Source organism: Lagopus muta, chromosome 1 (genome assembly GCF_023343835.1).
Source record: "Lagopus muta isolate bLagMut1 chromosome 1, bLagMut1 primary, whole genome shotgun sequence".
NCBI lineage: Eukaryota > Metazoa > Chordata > Aves > Galliformes > Phasianidae > Lagopus > Lagopus muta.
In genome coordinates, this window is record NC_064433.1 from 3,852,661 (window position 1) to 3,875,310 (window position 22,650).

A 22,650-nucleotide genomic window follows, 5' to 3' on the forward strand; every position below is an offset into this window, starting at 1 on the left:
ATGGCAGAGCACATTTACACCTGTTCTCAGGCAATAGAAATCCAGTTATTGAAGAGACTTGTCCTTGAGTCAGCAGTGGAGTAATTTAGATCAAAACTGAGGTCTTGGTAGAGGGTAAATGATCAATGAATTATAGTAGAAAGGAAAAAAAAAAAAAAAAAAAAAAAAAAGAATAACCAAAAGCTTTAAGAGCAATTTGTAAAGCACTGATATCCATCATGAAAACACTAAAATAATGAAATGGGATTCTGAAAGGGAAATAAATGGATTTCAGAGTGATGTCAGACATGACACATGGATGAGTCTTAGATTCTTCTCTGAGATGAAAAATGTCTTCTTTGGCCTCATTTTGCCACCTAATTAGTCAAAATTTCTTCACAGTGACATCTGTAATTGTTTGAACTCACTGCTTTAAGGGAGCAGCCTATTTTCTGGATGGATCTAGTCCAAACTGAAGTCTAGTGTCTGTGACCACCTGGATTTACTACATAGGCAGATGAAGGCCAAATTCAGTTTTTCTACATCATGTACGAGAGCTGCTCTGAAAGTACTATCTCCTATTTTATTATGTTGACTCATAACATCAGAGGTGCATGCAGAGGTTGAATCTTCCTACCAGTATTTAGATACAATTTGTTGCTGTGTGACAGATGGCAGCAGAGAGGCAGTCTGACCAAACGGCATCTGACATGGAAGTGCATATGAAGCAAAGTCGTGGAACTGAACTCCTATGTGAAGAAAAAACTGCACCTATTAATATTCACTGATGCTTGCTGAACATGAGAAAAGACTTAATAGTGGATGTTAGCACAGTGAGGTGCTTAGTGATGCCTTTCAGTCATGATGCCATCGCAGCAGCTGTGAAACAGTGAGTCACCTCTGCTGGTGCAGATTTTTAAGAGTGCAGCATGCAGGCCCTTGTACATTGCTGGTTAAAATACACTGCTAATGGTGATGACTACATTAAAAAATAGTGTTTTGTAGCTGAGAATTTGTTCTATCAAATAGTGTTATTGTGCTCTTTGAATCTGTTTGCATAGTTTGCATAGAAATAAATAGTAGGCATTACTTTCAGAGTGACCTATGTATCAGCAGATATCAAATGGGGAAGGAAAAGAGCATTTTCTAGTACATCTATGCTGCATGCAACCTGGAGATAGCCTCCAAGCAAGCGCCAGGCTCATAGAACGGTACCTCACAGATAGCACAAATATCCAAGTCAAGAGGGTAGAGATCAGCCTTAACAAAACCTATGAGCTCTACCCTGCCCTTGTTAACTCAAACACGTTCAGGACTGGACACAGCCACATCACTGCTAATTTTAGGGTCTCCTTCACCTGGGTGCAGCTTGCAGAGTTAAACTGAAATGCAGTTTTAGCCTGGGACTATTCAAATGTAGGCTATTGCATTTTGCAGCCTCTATCACCACTGACCAACAGTCATCAGAGAACTCAGGTGAGTTCTCTGTCCCATGGTGGATTTTCAACATCTCTCAGCCCCACACCTACCTCAGGAGCAATATAGTCAGGAGTCCCACAGAAAGTACTTGTCTTTGCATCTCCAAACATATTCTCCTTACACATCCCAAAGTCGGCAATTTTGATGTGCCCTTCACTGTCCAAGAGAACATTGTCTAGTTTCAAGTCCCTATGGAGGAGAAGAAGGGAACACATATTTTTAAACTGTTACAGAGCCATGCAGTTTTAGCAGTGTACACCCTTCAATTTGTTATCTTCCTCTGTACTACGTACTGCAATTACAAAGAGAGACTGAGGGTTGAAGGAGGAGCTGCTGTCCATTGAACTTCAATATCCTTCTTCCTCGTTTTCCCTGTCCAAACACAGACCTATTTGCCAGTGAAGACTTTAACTTTGCACTGTTTTTCAATTTATTTTTATTTTTATCAGGAATGACACTATTTGATTCTCTCAAAGAAGGTCACTTCTAATGCACTGTATTACTGAGATGGTTATCTACAGATGCAGGAAAGATAGCTCTTCATCCTCCTTCTACAAAACTCCTTTGCAGTGCCTACACAACAAACTGTTGTCATGGGGCAATTATTTGCTGTTGCTAGAAAACAGACAAAGAAATAGTAGGAGTCATCAATCAAATAGAAATATAGAGACAATCAAGACATTTGCTTTCAGTGGCAGACGTTCATGTTGTCACAATTTCCAGCTGGAGTGACTTATTTTAGTTACATCATGGAGATCAATCTCTGCCTGTCAGCACTGCTTTTATTCATCTGGCAGTTTGAAGTAAAACAAAAAGTCCATCACCTACAGTTTGCTTTTGCAATTTTGATGAGTCTCGAACTCATTGGCTTCAGAGATTGGAGTTTCTGCCAAAACTGCCTCTGCTCATTCATTAAAATTTAAGCCAACATTTGCAGACATGGGTGCAGGACACAGAACAGCTGGCTTCATTATTCTTACTACATCACAAGTTGTGTAGTTTCAGAAATGATTTCTATCCGTTTTCCTAAGTGCTTAGTTAGCTCTGACCGAGATACTGATTGATGTAAGTTCCCAGCAGACCTTATTTTCATTGTCTCCAGTGAAAAAAGGCAAACGAAGCAGGACTAGTCAAATTTTTTCTATCAAAGCCTGATACCCAAAGCAAAGCCACACTGATTCCTGAGCTACTTATTCATATCAACGTGTTTCCTAATGTCTAACCAACATTTTGCCCTCACTTTCCAACACGGCATAAGGCTCCAGGCTCCCACAATCTTTCTTCTTTCACAGGAAGACAGGTCCCAGAACCTGGCAGACCATTGGAGTAGCAGTTTCAAATAAAAATATGAGTGATATGCAAAAAGTCAATGTTATCAGTCCTGTCATGAACCCAAAACATCCTGCAAATACTTCTGATCAACTTTTGTAAGAAGTGTGGGCAAAATCAATGGATACAGCTCAGTGGTTCGGGAACCGCTGAGACTCTAGAAATCGTCCTGGCTTACTGCTATTGAAACAGATCTCATGTTTATGCAACTGCCATCATGGGTCAATAAACAGCTCTCACAATGAGTGCTAATAATGAATAACGAGATTTTATATGAATGAAAGTTTGATTTTAATGAGAGAGTGAATTGTAAATAAGCCTCTCACTTTTACATCTTTCTAATGTTCACACTATGTAACAAACATTTAAATAAGCTCATTTTGGCTTCAGGAAACATCACTGATTCAGTGATCTTTCTCATTTGCTTGTGACAAGCTATTTACTTCCTGCTTTTATAAAGTGTACTTATAGTGTAATAAGCAACCTTTTCCAAGAAGACAAGTTAGAGAGCTCCCCAGAAATTCAGTTTCTCCTTTCAACCATTTCCCAATTTTTGCAGTTCCTCTTGCTTCCATCTTGTCCCCATCTTTTCTTATAGGTTCCAAGCACAACCCTTGTGTGTCAGATCAAAACACACATAACTTCCAAGCTCTTAAGAAGTGAACAAGCAGCACAGCAGATACTGCAAATTTCTCATGGTTTGGTTGAACTTATCCATCTCAGTACATGGAAAGCTTAAGCTGAGTGCTTATGCTGAGTGCTATATGAATGACTTGGAGTAAATAAATCAATTATCATGCTTTAATGTTAATTGGAAAAGGAATGAATTCCAAAGAAGGGCTCCACTCTGCCTTTTCTGAACTACCTCTTCAAAAGAAAACAGCCAGTCATTTTTGAAAGAAATCCCCAAGAAAGTCTCTTACAATCAGTACTTCCAGGGAAAGCACAGAAGTTTAACATATTAGACAGTAAGGAGTAAAATTACCTGTATATTATGCCCTTTAAGTGGAGAAACTGCAGCCCACTTATGATTTCAGCAGCATAAAACCTGTGTGATAGAAAGAACAAATCAGAATATATGTTTCCCAAAAGTTGTTTTCAGCTAGACCCCCAAAAGATGAAAGTTTGCCTTCCCAGGAGCCAAAATTTCACTAAGCCCCTGAAGGCCTGGAGTCTTCAGGAAGGACAATATGAGATTCCCAAAACCATTCTACATAGCTAGCAGTCCATCTTCCATTGAAACTACTTTGGGAAATGGCAAGGATTTGATGTGTGGTCATGTTCAGGGCTTTGGTAACCACATTGTATGGCTAGCTGTAAATTTTTGATGTGCAATTGTTTATGTGGATGTGTCCTTAAGCGCACCAGGTTGGAGAACATCTGGGCTTGGGAACAACACAGAGATTCCTCAGCTTGTCAAGCAGATCCCTTCATTGCCCAGATTAATGACGTGTTTCCAAAGTTTTACCCAAGATGTGAACTAGCTAGCAACTTGGTGGTCTTTCTGTGGAAACTTTTTGAGTTTTAGATCTTTGTTCTGAACAAGTTTCTGCCTAAACTGCAGAATGAAAATGCTCTGCCCAGAAAGGAATGTAACCACCAACTCATATTTCCTTTGTGTTGTTGTAAGGCTTTGCTCAAACATCTTTACTGCATTGACCTCAGGGCTTAATTATGAACATTCAAATAGTTTTGTAAAAAATAAGGAGCCCAGTAAAGTGAACACAGATTTAAATGAAGTTTTTCAATTTTTTTAAATTATTAAATAAAATTTAATTCCTACAGCAGCTTCAGTGTTGACTTTTGAAATATCATTTACTTCACAGAAGGATTAAAACACCTTTCATTTAATCTAATTCTCCTACTTACTTTATTTTTAATTATCAGTTGGTGCATTTTTTTTCAATCTACATTTACCTTTTGCACTTTCAATAGGTTTTTTCTATTATTATTTTTTTAAATCTAATCTTAGAAGGAAAAACTAGTGCATTCCATTACTTCTAACAAACAATAATGCCTCTGATCACTGTACCATGAACCTCATCTGAAGTCGTGTTGTAAAGAACAAGATGTTTAGTTTCACAGATGGCTGAAAATGTTTCTGTGGGATTTCTTTGATGATGGCAAAGCCAGGGTGAAGTTTGGGTGCACAATCATTTTTCTAGAGCCTCCAATTTTGGACTGTTCAAGGACTTAATCAATGCAATCCTAGAGCAACCCCAGGGCTTTTTTAATTCAAAGCAGGCACCTGTAGGCTGCTTTAAAACAAACCTCATCTAAATAAGATTTCAGGCATGCTCAGTGCTGTTTGCAGACACCTTTAGAGGTAATATCTCAGGCGAAGAGCTACTCTCTGTGAAGTGGACTAATTCAGAAAGTAGAGCAGCCTAAGGCACAGCTTCTACCCAACTCCTGGCTCTGGGACTGAGGGACTATTTGATGTTTGAGGGACTATTTAAATGTCAGAGGGACTATTCTGAGGTTAGCACAAGCATGACAGCCAGGTCACAGGATGTGAGGAAGCCTCTCATCTGTAAGCTGAAGGATGAGACTGCAGGCAGACGCAATGCTGACGAGGGTGTAGCACCATCTGTAATGCTTTCAGACAGAAATAGCTTCCTTAGTTGACCAAGAATGCAAAGCAAGTTCACATCTGACTGCAATGAACTGCGTGGATGTGCTCTAAAAAGCCTTTTGTGGGAGGGGAAAGACAAGGAGAGGAAGTGACTAGCTCCAAGTCTGTCACTGAGATGAGGTGATGACCTGCATATCTGTTTTGTTCATTTTGGAGAGAGTGGGAATTGAGAGTGGTTCTGTTTTCATGCTAAAAAGCCAGCTGAGAGAACTTTGCAGAATAAGTAAGTCATAGAGAAGTCAAAGGTTGTGCCCAGGGCTGCCATCACAGGACAGTGGTAGAACTGGAAAACTAAGAGCCCTAATGTCCCCATCTTCCTCCTTTGTTTCTACCACATGCCAAAAGGTAATCATAACATCTTACGTTGCTCTGGGAAGGTCAAATTTATGACAGCTCTGGATATGGAACATGAGGTCTCCTCCGTTGAGATATTCCATCACAAAAAAGAGATTTTCCTAGAGAATGAGATAAGACAAATATTAGGGGTGGAGAAGATGAAAATAAAAAAGAGGAAGGAAAATATTAGTGTCAGGGTTTTCAGTAGAAAGCAGCTTATCTTTCAAGTTCCTAATTTGTGCTCCTTGTTCTCTAAGCCTGTATTTATCCTCATTACTTTAATTTCTATGAACAGCATTAACAAACATTGTGAAGCCACATAATAACCAGCTGGTGCCATTGCTTTTACCAGTAGAACTCAAGGATCACTAAAAAGGGATAAGTAACTTTGCAGCGCTTGTATAATGGAAGGACAGATAGACAAGATTCCTGGGGGGCTGATGGAAGAGAAAGAAGCAAATCTCAGATCTCCTCTGGTCCCCAGACCAATGCATCATTCACTCAGTGGAGTGATCTCAAGTTGCTGTTACCTGCATGCCCACACAGCTTTTATGGATGAACATGGCTCTGGCCTTTTTGACTTACCAGAGACACTGGCCAAATCCAGATATCTAATCACAGAATCACAGAATCACAGAATCACAGAATCACCCGGGTTGGAAGGGACCCCAAGGATCATGTAGTTCCAACCCCCCTGCCTAGCAGGGCCACCAAACATACACATTCAGATCAGGTTGCCCAGGACCCCGTCCAACCTGGCCTTAAACACGTCCAAGGACGGGGCATCCACAACCTCCCTGGGCAGCCCGTTCCAGGGCCTAACCACTCTCCTAGTAAAGAACTTCCCCCTAACATCTAACCTAAATCTTCCCTCCTTCAACTTAAAACCATTTCCCCTAGTCCTGCTGTTGTCAGCCCTTTTGAAGAGTTTACTCCCCTCCTGGGTGTAGGTTCCCTTCAGGTATTGATAGGCTGCAATGAGGTCACCCCGCAGCCTTCTCTTCTCCAGGCTGAACAAGCCCAACTCCCTCAGCCTGTCCTCATAGGGGAGGTGCTCCAGCCCCCTGATCATCTTAGTCGCCCTCCTCTGGACCCTTTCCAAAATCTCAATGTCCTTCTTGTACTGAGGGCTCCACACCTGGACACAGTACTCCAGGTGGGGAGAAATCAAGCACATGCTTGATTTCAAGCCTGGGAACTGCTACAATAAATAACACAGGACTTCACTTGCTAGCCTACTCATATTTGTTGATGATCATTGGGTACATACATGCTACAGAAATGTGAAAAAAATGCCAAGTCTTTGCTTCTTTACAAGGGTAGTGGAAAACTCTCCTCTTGGTACTTTAGAGGGATGGGGGAGATCTCCGTATTGAACAAATGGCAGAAATGGCACTTAGGTTTCCTTTCCGATTCTTGGTGTATACCATACTGATCCCCCTCCCGCCTTCACCACCAGACCCATGAAAAAGCTGGAGGGCAATTTCCTCAAGTTGGCTTGAAGCAGAATGTACCACACATATCAGTGGTGGCCATGGCCTTTAGCCCAAGTGCAAATCATGGAACATCCCTTCTGCACGTAAGTGTACCTGTTTTCTGGAAAGAGTCTATCTGTGCAATGAGTTATGCTCCCAATTTAAACTTCTGTTTTAGTAATGTCAGCTTCTGTGTATAAATGCATGAATAAAATAAAATGGAATGATGTAACGTTTTCTCTGTTCATTACACATGTGTAGTCAGTTATCTCCAAGCTATGCAAAAGTTTATGAGTATCCTCCTTATGTTGTCTAGTATCCATCACAAATTTTATTTTGGGGGAGGTAGTTCTTTTGACTTATATTTCTAACACTTGAATGAAGATTTTTATCTATAAAATCCAACATAAGCATCTCTGGCAGAAAACCAAGAGCCGGATATTTAAAAAGAAACAACAAAAACAGAAAATACAACAGCACCACAGTGCTTTTTCTTTTCAAATAACTTATCTCTGCTCTAATTTGTGCAATTTCTTTGGCTGGATCCTTTTAATTACAGTACTCTCATTTAAATGGAAATCTGGCTGGAAACTCAGCTGCGCAGAGAGCGGCTGTGAATAAAATTTCCATCTGCCCTGCGCTGTGGATGGGGAATGTGTCACCCAGTTCCATGGGCCACGCAGGTAAGGGCTGTCAGCAGCAGCCAAGCCAGTAAAATCTAAAAAAATAAAGGGGATTAATTCCTGCCCTCTTCAGGCAAGAATCAATTTCCAGGACCTGCTGTCCTCCTCAAAATTAGTCCCTGAAGGGTGAAAACATGAATGCCATCAGTTTGTGGTTCACTGCCATTTATCGCCAGACAGATTTATATACTCAATGCGACTTGAGTTTTGGTTTGGAGTATGATCTCTGTAAAGTACCCTCAGTCTATGGAGGAAATGTGAACAGATCCTTGTCTTACCTTGGTTTGAAATGTACAGAAGACATGAGTCAGGAACGGGTGCTCCCAAGCTAAAGAGAGGACTCTCTTCTCCACCATCGTACATTCAACATCATCATCCATAAGGACCACATCCTTCTTCAGGGCTTTCACAGCAAAATACTGGTCTGTGTTCTTCAGCTCAGCAAGGAACACCTAGAATGGAAATGGCTGCTCAGAAAAACCAACGTTTTTCTCTCTGAGCTAGCAACAACAGCCATGGAAGCTGAGCAAGATGGGCTGAAATGCAGCACCAAGCAGAAAGTTTTGCATGGGAAAATGGCTCTGGGGAATTCATAAATGTAGACCTTAAGAAGTTGCTGTTTAAGTTCTGATTCTGTCATGAAGACTGTGTAGACTTTGAATTTGATCCCCACATCCAGAACAATTTTACGAGGCTGAACTCTGAGGAAAGATGAGTAACAGGTAATTACAAGAACATGAGCTACATGCTCATATGGACAGGACATGTCAGAGAGCTGAGCACTTCTGACAACAGAAACCAACACTATGCAAATGCTCATGAAACACATTTCCTGTTTTCTGACTTAAAGTAACAAATCACAGAATATTGCATTGTCAGCATGTGAAATGCAAATGTCACCAGATCCTCAATAGGTATAAACTGATGTCCACCAGTAGTAGTTAGACTGATGACATCTCCTTCCTCCCTGTCAGCAGGACATGTAAGCAGACAGCCCAGGTCCCCTGTGCTTCTACAGGACTCCTCTGAGAAAAGTAAAACACATTGCAAAGGAGTTTAGGACCTCTGTTGTTATGGGTAGGGAAACTCAGACGTAAAGCAGCAGAAAATTGAATTCTAGAGACCATCAAGCAAAGCAACCTCTGCTGGAAAGCAGTGCCAGTTGTGATCTTTGTGTTGACAGACAATCAACATCGTTCCCCATAGTAATTTTACTATTTTTTATTCCCATGAATAAATACCTATGACTCATCAAAGAACCCTTTGAAGTTCACTACCAGACACTATTTGCTGAATTAGCTCAGATGTATTTTGACCCTGACAAAGGTTTTATTTACCCTTTTGGCTACTGTTCTATTTCACTCTGTAGCACTATACAGAGCCTAGAGCCTCCTTCTGTCTCTACAGTGAATGACCAGAAATGCTAACAGTGTTGATGCTGCAGGGACCCTTTTAACTCTCAGTTCTGTGCAGGGCATTGCTTTTCCAAGGAAATCAAAAAGCACAATATAAGTGTGACTTCCAAGACACAGGTAGGGGATTGTTAGACTTGATGCAGGGGGAGATTCCTCGTGCCTGTGGCCCTCAGTCTCCCTAGGTCCACGCAGAAGTGGAGAAGTCTTCCAAGCATGGAGATCTGCATATCTTGTTCTCTCTGTGGACAAATGAATGTCACTCCAAATAAATGACAGCACCAGGAGTGATACCTGCATGGGAAACTTGTGGGAGAAGTTTGCCACAGAAAGGCACAAACTAGTCCTTCCCCTCCATGTCCACATAATGCATGGCAGAGTAATGCAGATTCTTGGCTTCTCAACTTGACAGTCCCCTAAGTAACCCTCATCTGGGCTGTGCAGTTTGAAGTTTTGTGGCTTAGTTTTGACTCACATGTCTCAGCTCTGCTTCACATACAAAGTGCAGACATGCCAAGTGCTTTCATATATGCAAAATCAACACAACAGATATTTCCTCAGTTTAAGATATGGTTGCAGCAATTGCTCTAGCTCATTTAGCAAAAAGCAGGATTCCTTTCAGGCAGTTTCCACCTTGGAGAGGTTTGAGATCTAAGTAATGTGATACCCAATTATTCTCCCTACTGACTGCAAAAACACAATGGAGAGGTCCTCTGAAATTACTTCATGTTCTGTGTTGGCAGTGAATAACATGAATCCACTTCCAGGAGACATCTGCATGAAGGAGGAACAATTGACCATTCATCAAGATTAATGAATCTACTGAAAACAGGTGGCCCTTGTTTCAGAAGCACAAATTCTTGGCTGTTGTAAAATTTACTTTATGCTCCAGCACAGATCAGAGATGGGAAAAAGCAGTTAGCATTCCCAGCTGGACTTGCTGCTCTGGAGAAGGGAGGTGATCCACACTCACCTTTTCATCTAAAGATTCTGCCTCCTGCCAAGATGACTAAGCCAATCTGATGGACATTGCTGAATGAAGAGGAACAGCAAAGAGATCTCAGCCTCTTAATGCTTACCTTACCAAAGCTGCCCTTTCCCAACATCTTGTGCAGGACAAAATCTTCAATGGTTAGTTTTAATTGCACTTGGTCCTCTTGCTGCTCCAGGAGCTGTTTTCCTCCCAGGTCTGTCTCTATTAGAGACTCTCCCTTCGTCGTGCCCTCCACTGGAGTCTCCCAGGAGATGCCCTGTGGCTCTGAAATACACATCAAAGCATTCAAATAAATCCTGGGAAGTAAGGAGAAAATCCCCAGAACTCTTATGCACTATTTTGAATAGTTCTAGAAAGGTCTTTTCAGATATATGGAAATGTGGTGGACAGATCAAGGGAGTAGATTGTCTCTGCTTGCATACAGCTTTCTCTCCAGAAGAAATTTTATTCCAGCATAACTCCATCTTCTTCAGTAGCATTATTCCCACTTCATGAAATCCTTCATCTGTCCTGCTTCATGGTAGCAAAACATGACCAAATCTTTCATTTCTGGCAGCCCTTGTTCTTCATTCCTTCTTGCTCGTTGCTGTTATGATAGGATCCCATTTCTTCTGAGACCTTCAACATCCTTGGCAAAACTAGTGTGTGAAACAAATGAGACAGCATCTTCACATTGGGTCTATGCTCTGGTTATGGAGACTTAATGAAATATTCCAGCTGTCCTGGAGAGGAATTATTAACAGTTTCTTCAATACTTCATTTCCTTGGATGTTTGTGAAATTCTTGTCCCTTACTGGATTTATCCCACTCACTCAAATGCATGTACTTGCTGTAGTTGCTGTACTTGCTGTGCTGTCCTAAGTTGCTGAATGAGAACACTAATCATCAGATAGACTCACACGTTAACCAGATGTGAATAATCTGGGCTTTACTAGTTCACACTGATTCATTCAGTTCTACTTGTAGCCCGCAGAAAATGAACATAGATGAGGGCACTGTTAATTTTTCTCTAAGGGGGCAAATGGAATAGACAGTACCAAAATCTCAGGTTGGATATTAGGAAAAATCCCTTCTCTGAAGGAATGGTCTAGTGTTGGAATGGGTTGTCCAGGGAGGTGGCTGTGTCACTGTCCCTGCAGATGATCATCATCTTGAACAAAATGTTCAAGAAACATTTGAATGCTGTACTAAGGGATGTGGTTTAGTGGGAAAATATTGGTGGTAGGTGGAAGACTGGACTAGATGATCTTGGAAGTGTTTTCCAACCTTGGTGATTCTATGATCCTATAAAAATTAGCTTCTGAGGCTTGATAGGCTTGTGCTGTATGGTATAAAACCCAGAGCACTGGTGTGTAATATGGCTCTGCTTCAACAAGAGCCATCTGGAATTTTGCTAGGGTTGGTTTCTGAGTAGTTTGAGGATATTAGCTCCACACATAGATGTTTGGGGTTTTTTTGCTCTGAGGAGATTGATGGTGGGGCCATCTCCGGTTAGGTTTAGAGCTAAGTATCTACTGCTCCAGCCCTTACTTGGTTTAAGTATTAATTCAATTGTACCTCTCTTTTTTTCCCTCCCCTTTCTGGTAGGTGTATTTTAAAGTTTGTGGGAGTCTGCAAAAAAGTTACAGTTTCATAACAGTGCCCCACAAACCATGAAGGTGGAGCACTTCTGAAATTCACTTCAGTATGGGACACATAGGTTTAACGAAAGACGGTGACATCTGTGATCCTAAAATCCAGAGTTCTCTGATGTGAGCATAAAGCAGACAAACAAGGAGTCTTTCCAGGACTTCAGTTTTCCTACCAGGTCACTGAGCCCTCAGTAGCTTTGTCCAACGTCTGCTTATCAATGCTTGTCCCCCGTTACTCATTTACAGAGATTTAGGCAAAATCTCTGCTCCTGTAGCACATAGGGCTGCAAAAACTTAATCATTTTTGTGTGAATAAAGTGGAGATCTGTCAGTGGTTTTACAGAGGGACTGGATATCAACTCCTACCTCAATATCTGAGATCAGAAAGAGAATTGGCCATAACGATCAAAGGAACTCTGAACCTCCGCTTTCAAGGTTGGTTTCTCTTTAAATATCCCATATATTATGGTTTATGAGTCCCAGGAGAAGAATAAACACATTATTGCTGGTGGAGGTATGAGGTGTGCTGAAGTACTGGGTCACAATGAGAGTTTAGGGACTAGATGGATGAGAAATGGTTGGCATATCACTAAAGGCTGGAGAAGACTTGGGGAAAGTGAATACTAACAGGGAGGAAAGGAATCTTTGATGTCTAGGGTCTCTGCTTAGCCTGAGTGATGTGGCTGGGAGAAGTTACAGATCCCAGAGGTGAGAAAATAGATATCTTGCTCTAAGTGGGAAAGATACATAAAAGATTCATTGGCTAATACGTTTTCTATCCTTGCCACCTCCACTTAACTATGTAAAAAGATTAATAAAGACTGCTGTACTGTACCACTAGGGTAAATTACCTTTTTTTCCTGTTGTGGATGCTGGCACTGCCTGAAGAGGTGTCACCTCCCTCACTAGAACCGGGAACCCAATTTCAAGAGGTCCATCCCTGGATATCTGTTCAGTATCACGCTGACAGCGAGCCTGGATGACAGAAAACAGCAAATGACTTTTGAGCCAAATGTTATGTTCTGAGTTCCTGTACAGTTTCCTCTTGAGTGTGACTGTCATAGAAGCCAAGATCTAGAAGAGGTCTTTGCTTATGAAAAGAGCATCTCTGTACCCATTGCTTAGGGGTTTAATGACCACAAGCTTCATCAAAGCATCTTGTGTGTGGGTGTTAACAGGTATTTGTAAAGCTAATATAAAGATACCTTACTCTGCAGAGTGGTCTGTGACCCTAACTAACCACACAAAGGCCATTTTAACATATTCCTTCCTAGTAATTCTTCATGAATGGAAACCTGGCAAAACTCTGGAGGCTGGAACGTACTGCAGGCTTATCCCTGTACACTGTCTGACTGTCACTTTGAGAAACTCCTTGTCCTCTGGTGCTGTAGAGGATAAGAGTTTGCCTGGATTCAGGAGTGATGAAACAGAAGCAGGAAATGGAAAAGCATTGAAGTTTATTTAAATACTAAAACTCCACCTATGCCTCCAGAAGTTCCCATGATCTAAACTTCTGGAAATAAGGGGTATTTTAGGGAAAGTACATAGTGTATGCCTTCTTCACCTCTCAGTGGTGACTCAAAGGTACAGGGCAAGGAGCTGCAGAGAGCCAGCAGATAGAAAATAGAGAAGAAAAAGCAGGAAAAAAACCCTAGTTGGAAGTTTGGCAACTCTACTTATTGCACAAAGATGAGGATATAGAATTAAATCTGGTACATACACTCTCAGGAAGTTACAAATGGAAAAACATCAGCTGTGTGTATAAAGTTGTTGCCTTGGGATATCTGAGGAACCAAAATATGGGTGGGGTACCTAAAAACTTTATCCCTGTTTGAAGATACTCAAGTGCTAAGAGGCACTCCAAGAATCCTGATCTAGAGTGTAAATTTAGATGAGATGTTAGAAAGAAATTCTTTACAGTGAAGGTGGTGAGAAACTGGAACATGTTTTCCAGAGAAACAGTGGATGCTCCATCTGTGGAAGTGTTTAAGGCTGGGCTGGATGGGGCTTTGGACAGTATTATCTATTGGAAGGTGTCCCTGCCCATGGCAGGGGTGTTAGAACTAGATGGCCTTTATGGTCCCTTCCAACCTAAACCATTCTATGAATTATTCTATGAATTCTGAGTGGCTTTCTCTTCCATTAATATTGGAGGTAGGCCACATGAACTCATGAAAACTTGCTACCTACAGTGTTCCCTTTAATGCCTTTAATTCTTGAACTGTGCTAAATATTGAGCAATTGATCTTCCCTTCTCCAAGTCATCTGATTCTATGATCTCAATAGCTTACTTACCTGCTGAGTGCTGCCTATCAATGCCAGAGCTTCTGCCATTAATTTCTGGTTAACTCCACAAAGGTTTGCTACTTTTGTCTGGCACTTATGATGGACATTCATGCAGCATGCTGAAAGAAAGAACAGAGGTGTCAGGACAACAGAGGGCTGCTGAGCTGTAAAGGGTTCAGCATCAGGCAGGGTAGGAACACGCAGTGCTGTTGGCCAAGTGTAGAGACCAACCACGTGAAGAGAAGTAGACACTGAATTGTTCTTTTGTACTTCTGAGAACTGACTCTTCAGCCTCGTGGACCACATGTCCTTCTACAGATCCTCCTCCAAGGATGGTCCTCTTGACTGCTCCTTCACCACCCCACTATCATCTCAAACATATTTCAGAGAGAAATGAGATTTGGCTCTTTAGATTGAAGACAACAGCCTGTTTCCATGTTCAACTCAGGAACTCACCATCACACTTCAGTCCTTGCCGTGCAAGGCCCCAGAGCAGCGTGCCACAGTGATCACAAAACGTTGGGCTCTTATAGTTGTAGACTTTGAAGCGGTGAGGCATGTCAATCTTGAACCTCTCCTTGTGGAACTGCAACAGAAAAGCCATGCTGGTGAATCACTTCTGTTCACCTCAGTTCTACATGAAATGCCAACAGTCCTCAAATTTGTACCACAGAATGTGGAAAATTTACTGCCACTTTATTCTTGACTGGGTAGTTTAATCCCTGGTTTTGATTCATCCAATCAGACAGCTGTTTGCACCTCAGCTACTCACCCCAATGCCCCTAGTGCTCAGTGGAAAAACAAGAGTGCTTCCCAAAATGATTAATCTCATCCTGAAAAAGATGTCTACATTTGTTTTTATTAATCACTCTCTGGAAAAGCCTGTTTTGTTTTTTTTTTTCTTTTTGTATATAGAGAGTTAAAGTAGAGGACAAAGCTAGATGTGATTACCTACACTAGAGACATGAGAAGACAGGTGAGATGATTCTCATCTCTAAAGACTGTAGAAAGAGAACAAGTATTAGGAACTGGAAAAAAAAAAAAAGCTGCAGAACACAGTTAGGAGAAAGAGGGCAATGGTCCTATCAAGAGTTTAAGTTTTGCTTTTGCCCACCAAAAAGAAGCTTTATTACAAACTGATATAAGAAAAAATAAATTAATAATAGGGATGCTAGATCTTCCTCTAGATGGTTTCAAAATCTCATGTGACACATACTGGGATATTAAAGTACTGCTCTACAAATTCATTGTGATATCCTGCCTAACACAGGATAGTGAAGAATTTCCTCTAAGGAATTTTCCACCTCTTGCCCATAACCTCTCCCTGAGTTATGCTTCATACATAAGAAAATGTCAGGCCTGATTCAACGTCTGCTTATTCAGTGGCTGCATTTGAGTAAATCACAAATAGGAGTTAATAGAACCACAGAGCATACAAAAACCAAAGGATGCAGATCAGATCACATCACTTGTAGTTCAGTCACATACTTTACTTCAGCTGAAGCAGTTATACAGATGTGTAGGAGAGATCTAAATGACAGTTGTTTTAAAAGCAACCAGGTAGCAATACATACCATTGTTTCTCTGCTATTTACTGCTGATCCTGTACACTTGGCTATTACTTTATCAATGCACTTCTTGTGAATGGCAGCATTACATTCTGAAAGAACGAGTGTGTTATGGCATTAATGCAAAAATCTCGTAAGGAAGGATCAAGTAAATGATGATAACAACAAAAAAAAATTCTTACGCCTGCATTGGTAGCCTTGTTTATTCAGACCCCTGAAATAAAGACAGAAATGGTTAATTCTGAGTTTTCTTAAAGCTTCCACATTAGAAAGGAGAGTAACACTTAGGAAAGAAATGGAATAAAACAGTCTTGTGTTTTATCAGTCTTCAGAGAGTTTCTCTAATCTAAGTATCTTCATTCTCTCTAAGTGCTGGCAACCGTGGTTTTCACACCCTTTCCAGTACACATTCACCTACTAAATTTTGCAACGTCTAAATAGCAAAGTAAGCTGATTACAGATGCCTGCACATTAGGTCAAAGCCAAAAATATTTATAAAAAATATACTAAAAATGAAGGGAATTTTCACATTTGGAATTACAACTCTGAACCACATCCTGGAAATCATGCAATAATTCCTGCATTTATGATGCCAAGGTTGAGGTCCTGCTGCCCTTATTGACAATAAGAGCACAGATATTCAACAAAGGAGCAGAGCTGCTCCCTCATGTTAAAAGGGGAAAATGCATGGATCTATTTTGACTTACCACACAAATTCATGACAGACAGAGCAGAATGTAGGTTGTGGAAAGAAAGTGGCTGTGAACTCATGGCACTTCACATTATGGATTTTGGCCTGTTTGATGGCTCCCCTGCGCTGATGCAAGGAGAAAAAGGCTTCATTCTCACAGTTGGCTACGTTCTTTGCATCTAAGGAAAGGAAACAGAAGATTTGTTAAGGTACAATGCCCAGAGCAGGCATTTTGAGAAAATGCAGCTGATAAAAATACTAAATGTCTGAAACTGATGATTCACTCATGGGAATTAATATTTTAAAGAAACATTTATATATATATATGTATATGTATGTTCTTAGGATACTCTTTTCTAAATTATTTTTCCTTACCAACAGTTGCTTTGCTGTTTCCCATGTTCACATGTTTTATTTGCAGTTCATGTTTAAACTCCTCAAAGCAAAGCAAGCCAACTCTTGCACATGAGTATACACACGAGCACTTATGCATATGCCCATATCTACAAATCTAGATATACACACAATACCTCAATTTCAATTTCTTTCTCCATTTAATTGCGTATTGTACAGTAAGTTACCTAGATATTCTGTGGAAACTGGCCCCCTGCCCAATCTGGTGGTTATCCTGCTCTTTTTAATTACAAACACAACTTGTGTTTTCTAAGCTTTGTAGGATGTTGTAGGATGGAAATGGAAGGTCCTTCCATATGTCTATAACCCACAGATTCATCTCACATCTGTGAAAGACAGCAAGAACTTTGGCATCAAAGACAGGAGAACATGACTGATCATTTTGGTTGCAACCTATTTCCTTCAACAAAACAAAACACTTTTTGCATGGACACTGAACTCAGCAGGTGGGACTCAGTCCTCAGTGAAGATATCTAAATAAATGTGTGTCATTCTGTGCAGGATGACTAAGCCACTTCTACATGTCTGTGGAGATCTAGCTGGTGCAGACAGTGGAGCCCAGTGAATGAATGACTCAGCTCACTGTACAGCAGGCACGTGCATCTGATCAGATGAATCACTCTCTTGGTTCTTGTTTTGCCTTGATTGCTCATGATTTTAGGCATACAACTTACATGTCTATTTAGGTGTTGTCAACTGTAAGTTGTACCCTATCCTTTATGACTGCATTAGAATGCACACCACAGTACACACTTTATGCATCTGTACATGTATTACGATTTCAAAGGGAACCAGCTCCTTATATATCTACTCCTACTTTGTATAACGAGAAAACATACAATTTCAGTGGTAAAACAGCTGGAAATTTGCCTTGCAAATCACAGAGGAATAAAATTCCTCCCCAACATACAACAGAAATTACATTTCTGAAGTGTTCATTTCAAAACACAGTGATAGTTCCTATGAATAAATCAGTAATAAAGCCATCATTGCTTACAGTGAATACAGCATGTATGCTCTGCATAACCAGAAATCACATCTAACAATTAACAAACAAAATCACTTGCCACTGATTTCCAGGAAGTATCTTGCATTCATCAGCATTCGTCCCTGAGGTTTCAGTTCTAGCTGGTTGTGATAAGTGAAAAACAAGAAAAAAAGACAAGTGTGATCATTATAGAGCTATTCGAAGAAGCAACTAATTACTTAATATGACTCAAGCTACCTCTAATTCCCATGGCAATTAATGAATGAATTCTAATTGCTTGGTTGCTCATGCTGGTATGGGAGAATAAGGAGAGGTAGCAACAATTGTAGAGGGACAAGGTTAGATCAGTTCTTATCAAAACTGTATGATAATACTAATGTGACTAAAACACAGAAATAACAGGCAAGTTTTAAGACAGTAGATCAGGACGAGCACATATACAGAGACAACTTTGTTATTCCCTGTGGATTATGCAAGGGGAAAGTGAGAGAAGCTCTGAAAACCCAGAATCATCAGACAGGTGCTTAAAAGAATGCTGAAATCTTTAGAAACTTGGGTCTCCAATTCCAACATTCATTATAGTCAGTATGAGTGATGCTACAGACTTTCTCAGGTGTTTTGGGGTCTTCCTATTAAGTCTAGAAATTCCCATCTATTCCAATCTTCATGCATATTTGCCTGTTTTAAATCTGGATCCACCCATCTGGAAAGCTTTCAAAGATTTCTTCAGCCTGAGAATCACAACAGTGCCTTCCTGACATAACTGTGTTACTTCTCCTCCTTACAGATGAAGAAGTGCCATTGCACAGAAAAGTAAGAAAGATGTTATTTTCTCCCCACTCTTCTTCACCAAACTACAGCCTTTCAGATCTTTGAATCCTTGGGTTGGAGTGATCCTGAGCAGGACACTTCGGTTTTCTGTTTCAGTCCTAAGTATCTTAATTCTTTCCAAGATACGTGTTAAAAGTGCAATTCTCTATCAAATCTTGCCCCTAAGTCTTTTAAGTAGCCAAGGCATTTTTAACTTTTCTGCTGTGTGTTTAACCTAAGCAGCTTAGCTTGAGAACTAGCAGGAGAAACAAAGCAAAAAACAATTCCAGGAAATCAGTTTACCTCCAAATGTCTTCCTACTTTATTGTTATTCATGACACGGCAACAGGATAACACACTAAAGACTTTTATCAACAGCTTTCTTGCTTGGACTGTCAGGGCATACAACCTTACAGTTAGCATTCTTATGAAGACTGTTACTTCCAATTTACTCCACTATAACTCCAGTGATTTTGAAGGAGTTCCTCTGCCATAATTCTGAACTCAGGCAGCTGTGAATCAGTTCCTCGATATTAGATTAAATTTTTAAAGCTGTTTCCCCAGAGCACCTAGAATAATTCACATTTAGCCACTCAATTACCAATTTTCCCGAGTGAGTTAGGTAAGTGAAAAGTAATATGTGGGCACAGCTCACGTGAAACAGAATCCTTGCTAAGAGAGAGCACATGTTTCAATATAACAGCAGCAGACAATATGAATGTGCTGTGCTCTTTTCGCTGATACGCACGGAAGTTTTTCTTTCAAGTCAAATGCAAGCAGGCTCAAAACATTATTCCTTGGATGGTAGCCGTCTCCTTCTGCCCTGTTGTTGACAGTCTGACATATAGACACAGGGCATTCCCCCCACCCCACAGCAGCTCCCCATCACTCACTGCAAGAGAAGATAACAGTGCTCACCCATATTTCTGTCTTCCCATTGCTCTTTTTGCACCTCTCTGCCAGCACCTTGAGTTCCACTGTGGTCTCTGAAACCATTTCGGCACTTTTATCCTTGACAACGATGTGCATGACCCTGCCGTTGTTGATGTGGGCATCAAAAGTGCTGTTCCAAGGTGGGTACATGGTGGGTTTCTTCTGCACATACACTTGGCCATTTTCTGTCAACAAGAAGTGGTTTGGATTGAGTGGGCTTGCTTTCATTCACACTAAGGCCATCATTCTATAGTCCCTAAGACACATTTGTTTTATCCACCCATTTCAAGGTCTTTCTCCAGGCAGGAAGGGTGATGGATTATGTTGGAGCATCTTAGGAAATTACTGTGTGAAGTGAAGCCTGGGAAGCGTTTCATCTCACTTAAGGTGTTTACAGTGTGTATGTTTATATCTGTTTTTTCTGAATATTGGCTGCCTTCAGAGCCAGTGAAAGGAATTTAGTCACTATAAATCAATGGAGTTAGAGTGTATTCATTTGCCCAAATACAAGCATCTGCCTTAGAGAAAAACAGTTTCTGTTCTTGAGTGCATTAACTCCACTGAGTGGATACCAAATGTGGACTCCACATGCAGATATCCACATCTAATCAGACAAATCCCATGATACAATAAAATACCCACATCTAATCAGATGTATCCCACCACCAACAATCAGCTATGTGTTTCATCTGTCTCATGGCAATGCAAAATGAAAAACGTTCACCAAAGCTGGATGTGCTTTGTGATTAGGTTCAGCTGTAATGCACAGACCCTCAAATGCTACACCTCAATTACCTGAGAGCAGTTAACAATAAATGCTCTTACAGGTCTTTTTCAATATTAATGATTCTGTGATTCTATTCTATGTATTCAGCTCTTTCTATGTATCCAGCTCTGCACATAGGCATGTCCTGCCCTTTCTGTTATGTGGCAATCATTTGGTGTGGAGTTTCACTGTCCACATAGAAGAGAACGTGGCTCAGTATCAGGGTTGTTTGTACGTCGTACAAGCTTTGGAGCTGATACACTTCTGTTCCCTGGGTATGACACTTCTGCCAAGCATTTGCATATCAGAGTATCAAAATACAAATGTTTTGAATTTCATCACTGTTGAGCCACAGATTTGCTGTGAAGTCAGAGAACTGGAGAGTAAACAGTGAGCAAAAAAAACCCCAACAAACAAGGGAGACAGCTGTTTCAGATATTCTCTGCTCTATTCTCATTTGTCCTGTGAGACAACCCTCACTGTCTTTTGCTTCTTTGAGCCTAACAGATCAACTCCTTAGGATGGTCATGTTGAGATAATTTCTGCCATTTAGCACTGGGCTTATGTCACTGTATATCAGACATGTACCTCTGAGCAAACTGAACTGTCCCCAAAGTCAGCAGATAGCACTGGGAGTTTCCAAGGTGTGATTCACCAGATCCATTCTAGCTGTATTCCTTAAGAAGAGATGAATCCCACCACCAAAATCCCTGTTTGCTCCCCTGGGCTACAGTGCAAGGGTAGCCAACTTGTTCAGGAATTGATGTCCTTGTAGAAGGCTGGAAGTAGGAGAGACATGTCCCACCATGGACTCACTGTGGCTTAGTCACCTTAAGATGAGTTTAGACATCAACATGACTGGAGGAGGCTGTGGGCAATCTGATCTAGTATTTGATCTAGCAGCTGGCAACCATGCCTGTGGCAGGGGGTTGGAACTCGATGATCCTTTAGGCTCCTCCCGGCATAAGCCATACTGTGATTCTATGATTCAGACACCTTCTACCAGCAGCAAATTAAGAGCAACACCACCTACGGGTGATACTGAGATGAATTAACCCTGGGAAGTTCCTGTTGCTATCACTGACGTGATGAGTAGTGGCACTGAATGACATGCTTTAGTGGGCATCCTGGTGATGGGTCAACGTTTGGACTAGATGATCTTAGTGGTCTTTTCCAACCTTAACAATTCCATTAGGATTAGCAATCAAAACCTCTGGCTGAACCAGAGTGCTCTGAGCAGCTGCCAGAAAATTGCAATTACACCTCAGCTAACAGAAATCTTTTAATAGGACGACGTCATTGTTCCTTTATTTCATCCTCACGAATGAAAAAAAAGTCCTTCCAAGTACTTTTTCTTTTTTTTTTTTTTCATTTCTCACTGGTAGGGTATTATTATTATTTTCATTACTACTACTATTATTAAATGTTCTCCACAGCTCAGAAATTATATCCATTAGTTTGCATATTTTTTTTCATTAGATGCCAGAAAGCACTTTCAGCTCTAAGACAAGTAAATATAGGTCTTTTCTGCCCAAATTGATCTTATTCACTTTTGAACTGGCAGAGGCTTCAGTTTGAGTTATGACTCTTTCAAAGGTCTCATTAAAGCAAACAGCCAAACCAAGCACAGAGCTGAAATAGATCATATTTTCAGTGAAAAGCGAGACTTCAGTGACATTCTATCATGCAGCGTTTTCTTTCCTTCTGAATTTACCAGACACATCTTCCAAAATCATTGCAAGTGTAATTTCAACAAAGCCAGTGTTCAGTGTTACAAATGCTGACTTTTTTAAAACAGTGAGATACTGAATTGTTTGAAAAGTCTAAAGTTTATTTTTTAAACTATTTCAGCACCCCCTTGAGGTTTGAGATGCGGAGTTTTTCAAACAATAAAAAGAGATTTCTGAGTTGATTTAACTTTTAAAAGAATCACAGAAGTCAAGTTAGGAATGTATCAAAGATTTAATGTAAATAACGGCCAGCATAAGAAAATCCCTAACACTGAAGTCTTGATCTCCATGGCTGTTGAAAAGCAGAAGTGAAGAACTTCTCATCCTCTCACTAATGCTATGCATAAGACTAAGACATGCATAAGACATATAAGAAGTCTTTTCCTGAAAAGGACATACCAGCACTGCTCAATTATGAAAAGTGTGTAACAATCTGTGTATCCAGACAGAAAAAAATAGCTTAGGATAAGGTTTCAGCTTCAAACATTTCACAGAGTACAGCAATTACACA

General features: G+C 40.6%; 2 protein-coding genes across 4 annotated transcripts in view; both read right to left on the reverse strand.

The window, feature by feature from the left end:
• MKLN1 (muskelin 1) overlaps nt 1–22,650 on the reverse strand; it is a 679,793-nt gene that overhangs the window by 535,049 nt on the left and 122,094 nt on the right. The window contains exon 1 of one of the 2 annotated variants that reach the window (XM_048933811.1): nt 13,346–13,349. The exons of the other annotated variant lie outside the window; for it this stretch is intronic. The gene's annotated coding sequence lies outside the window, so the exon portion shown is untranslated. Of the gene's footprint in view, nt 1–13,345; nt 13,350–22,650 lie in introns of those variants that run through there. 2 annotated transcript variants of the gene reach the window in all.
• Nucleotides 1–22,650, reverse strand: part of PRKCQ (protein kinase C theta) — a 49,933-nt gene that overhangs the window by 7,684 nt on the left and 19,599 nt on the right. For both annotated transcript variants that reach the window (XM_048933813.1, XM_048933814.1), the window contains 13 exons: nt 19,629–19,828; nt 17,980–18,040; nt 16,515–16,677; nt 15,990–16,021; nt 15,814–15,899; nt 14,696–14,825; nt 14,249–14,358; nt 12,805–12,928; nt 10,408–10,586; nt 8,195–8,368; nt 5,786–5,877; nt 3,773–3,835; nt 1,509–1,647 (listed from right to left, as the gene is read on the reverse strand). In XM_048933813.1, coding sequence (XP_048789770.1) covers nt 1,509–1,647; nt 3,773–3,835; nt 5,786–5,877; nt 8,195–8,368; nt 10,408–10,586; nt 12,805–12,928; nt 14,249–14,358; nt 14,696–14,825; nt 15,814–15,899; nt 15,990–16,021; nt 16,515–16,677; nt 17,980–18,040; nt 19,629–19,828 — 1,553 coding nt within the window. The remainder of the gene's footprint in view (nt 1–1,508; nt 1,648–3,772; nt 3,836–5,785; nt 5,878–8,194; nt 8,369–10,407; nt 10,587–12,804; nt 12,929–14,248; nt 14,359–14,695; nt 14,826–15,813; nt 15,900–15,989; nt 16,022–16,514; nt 16,678–17,979; nt 18,041–19,628; nt 19,829–22,650) is intronic.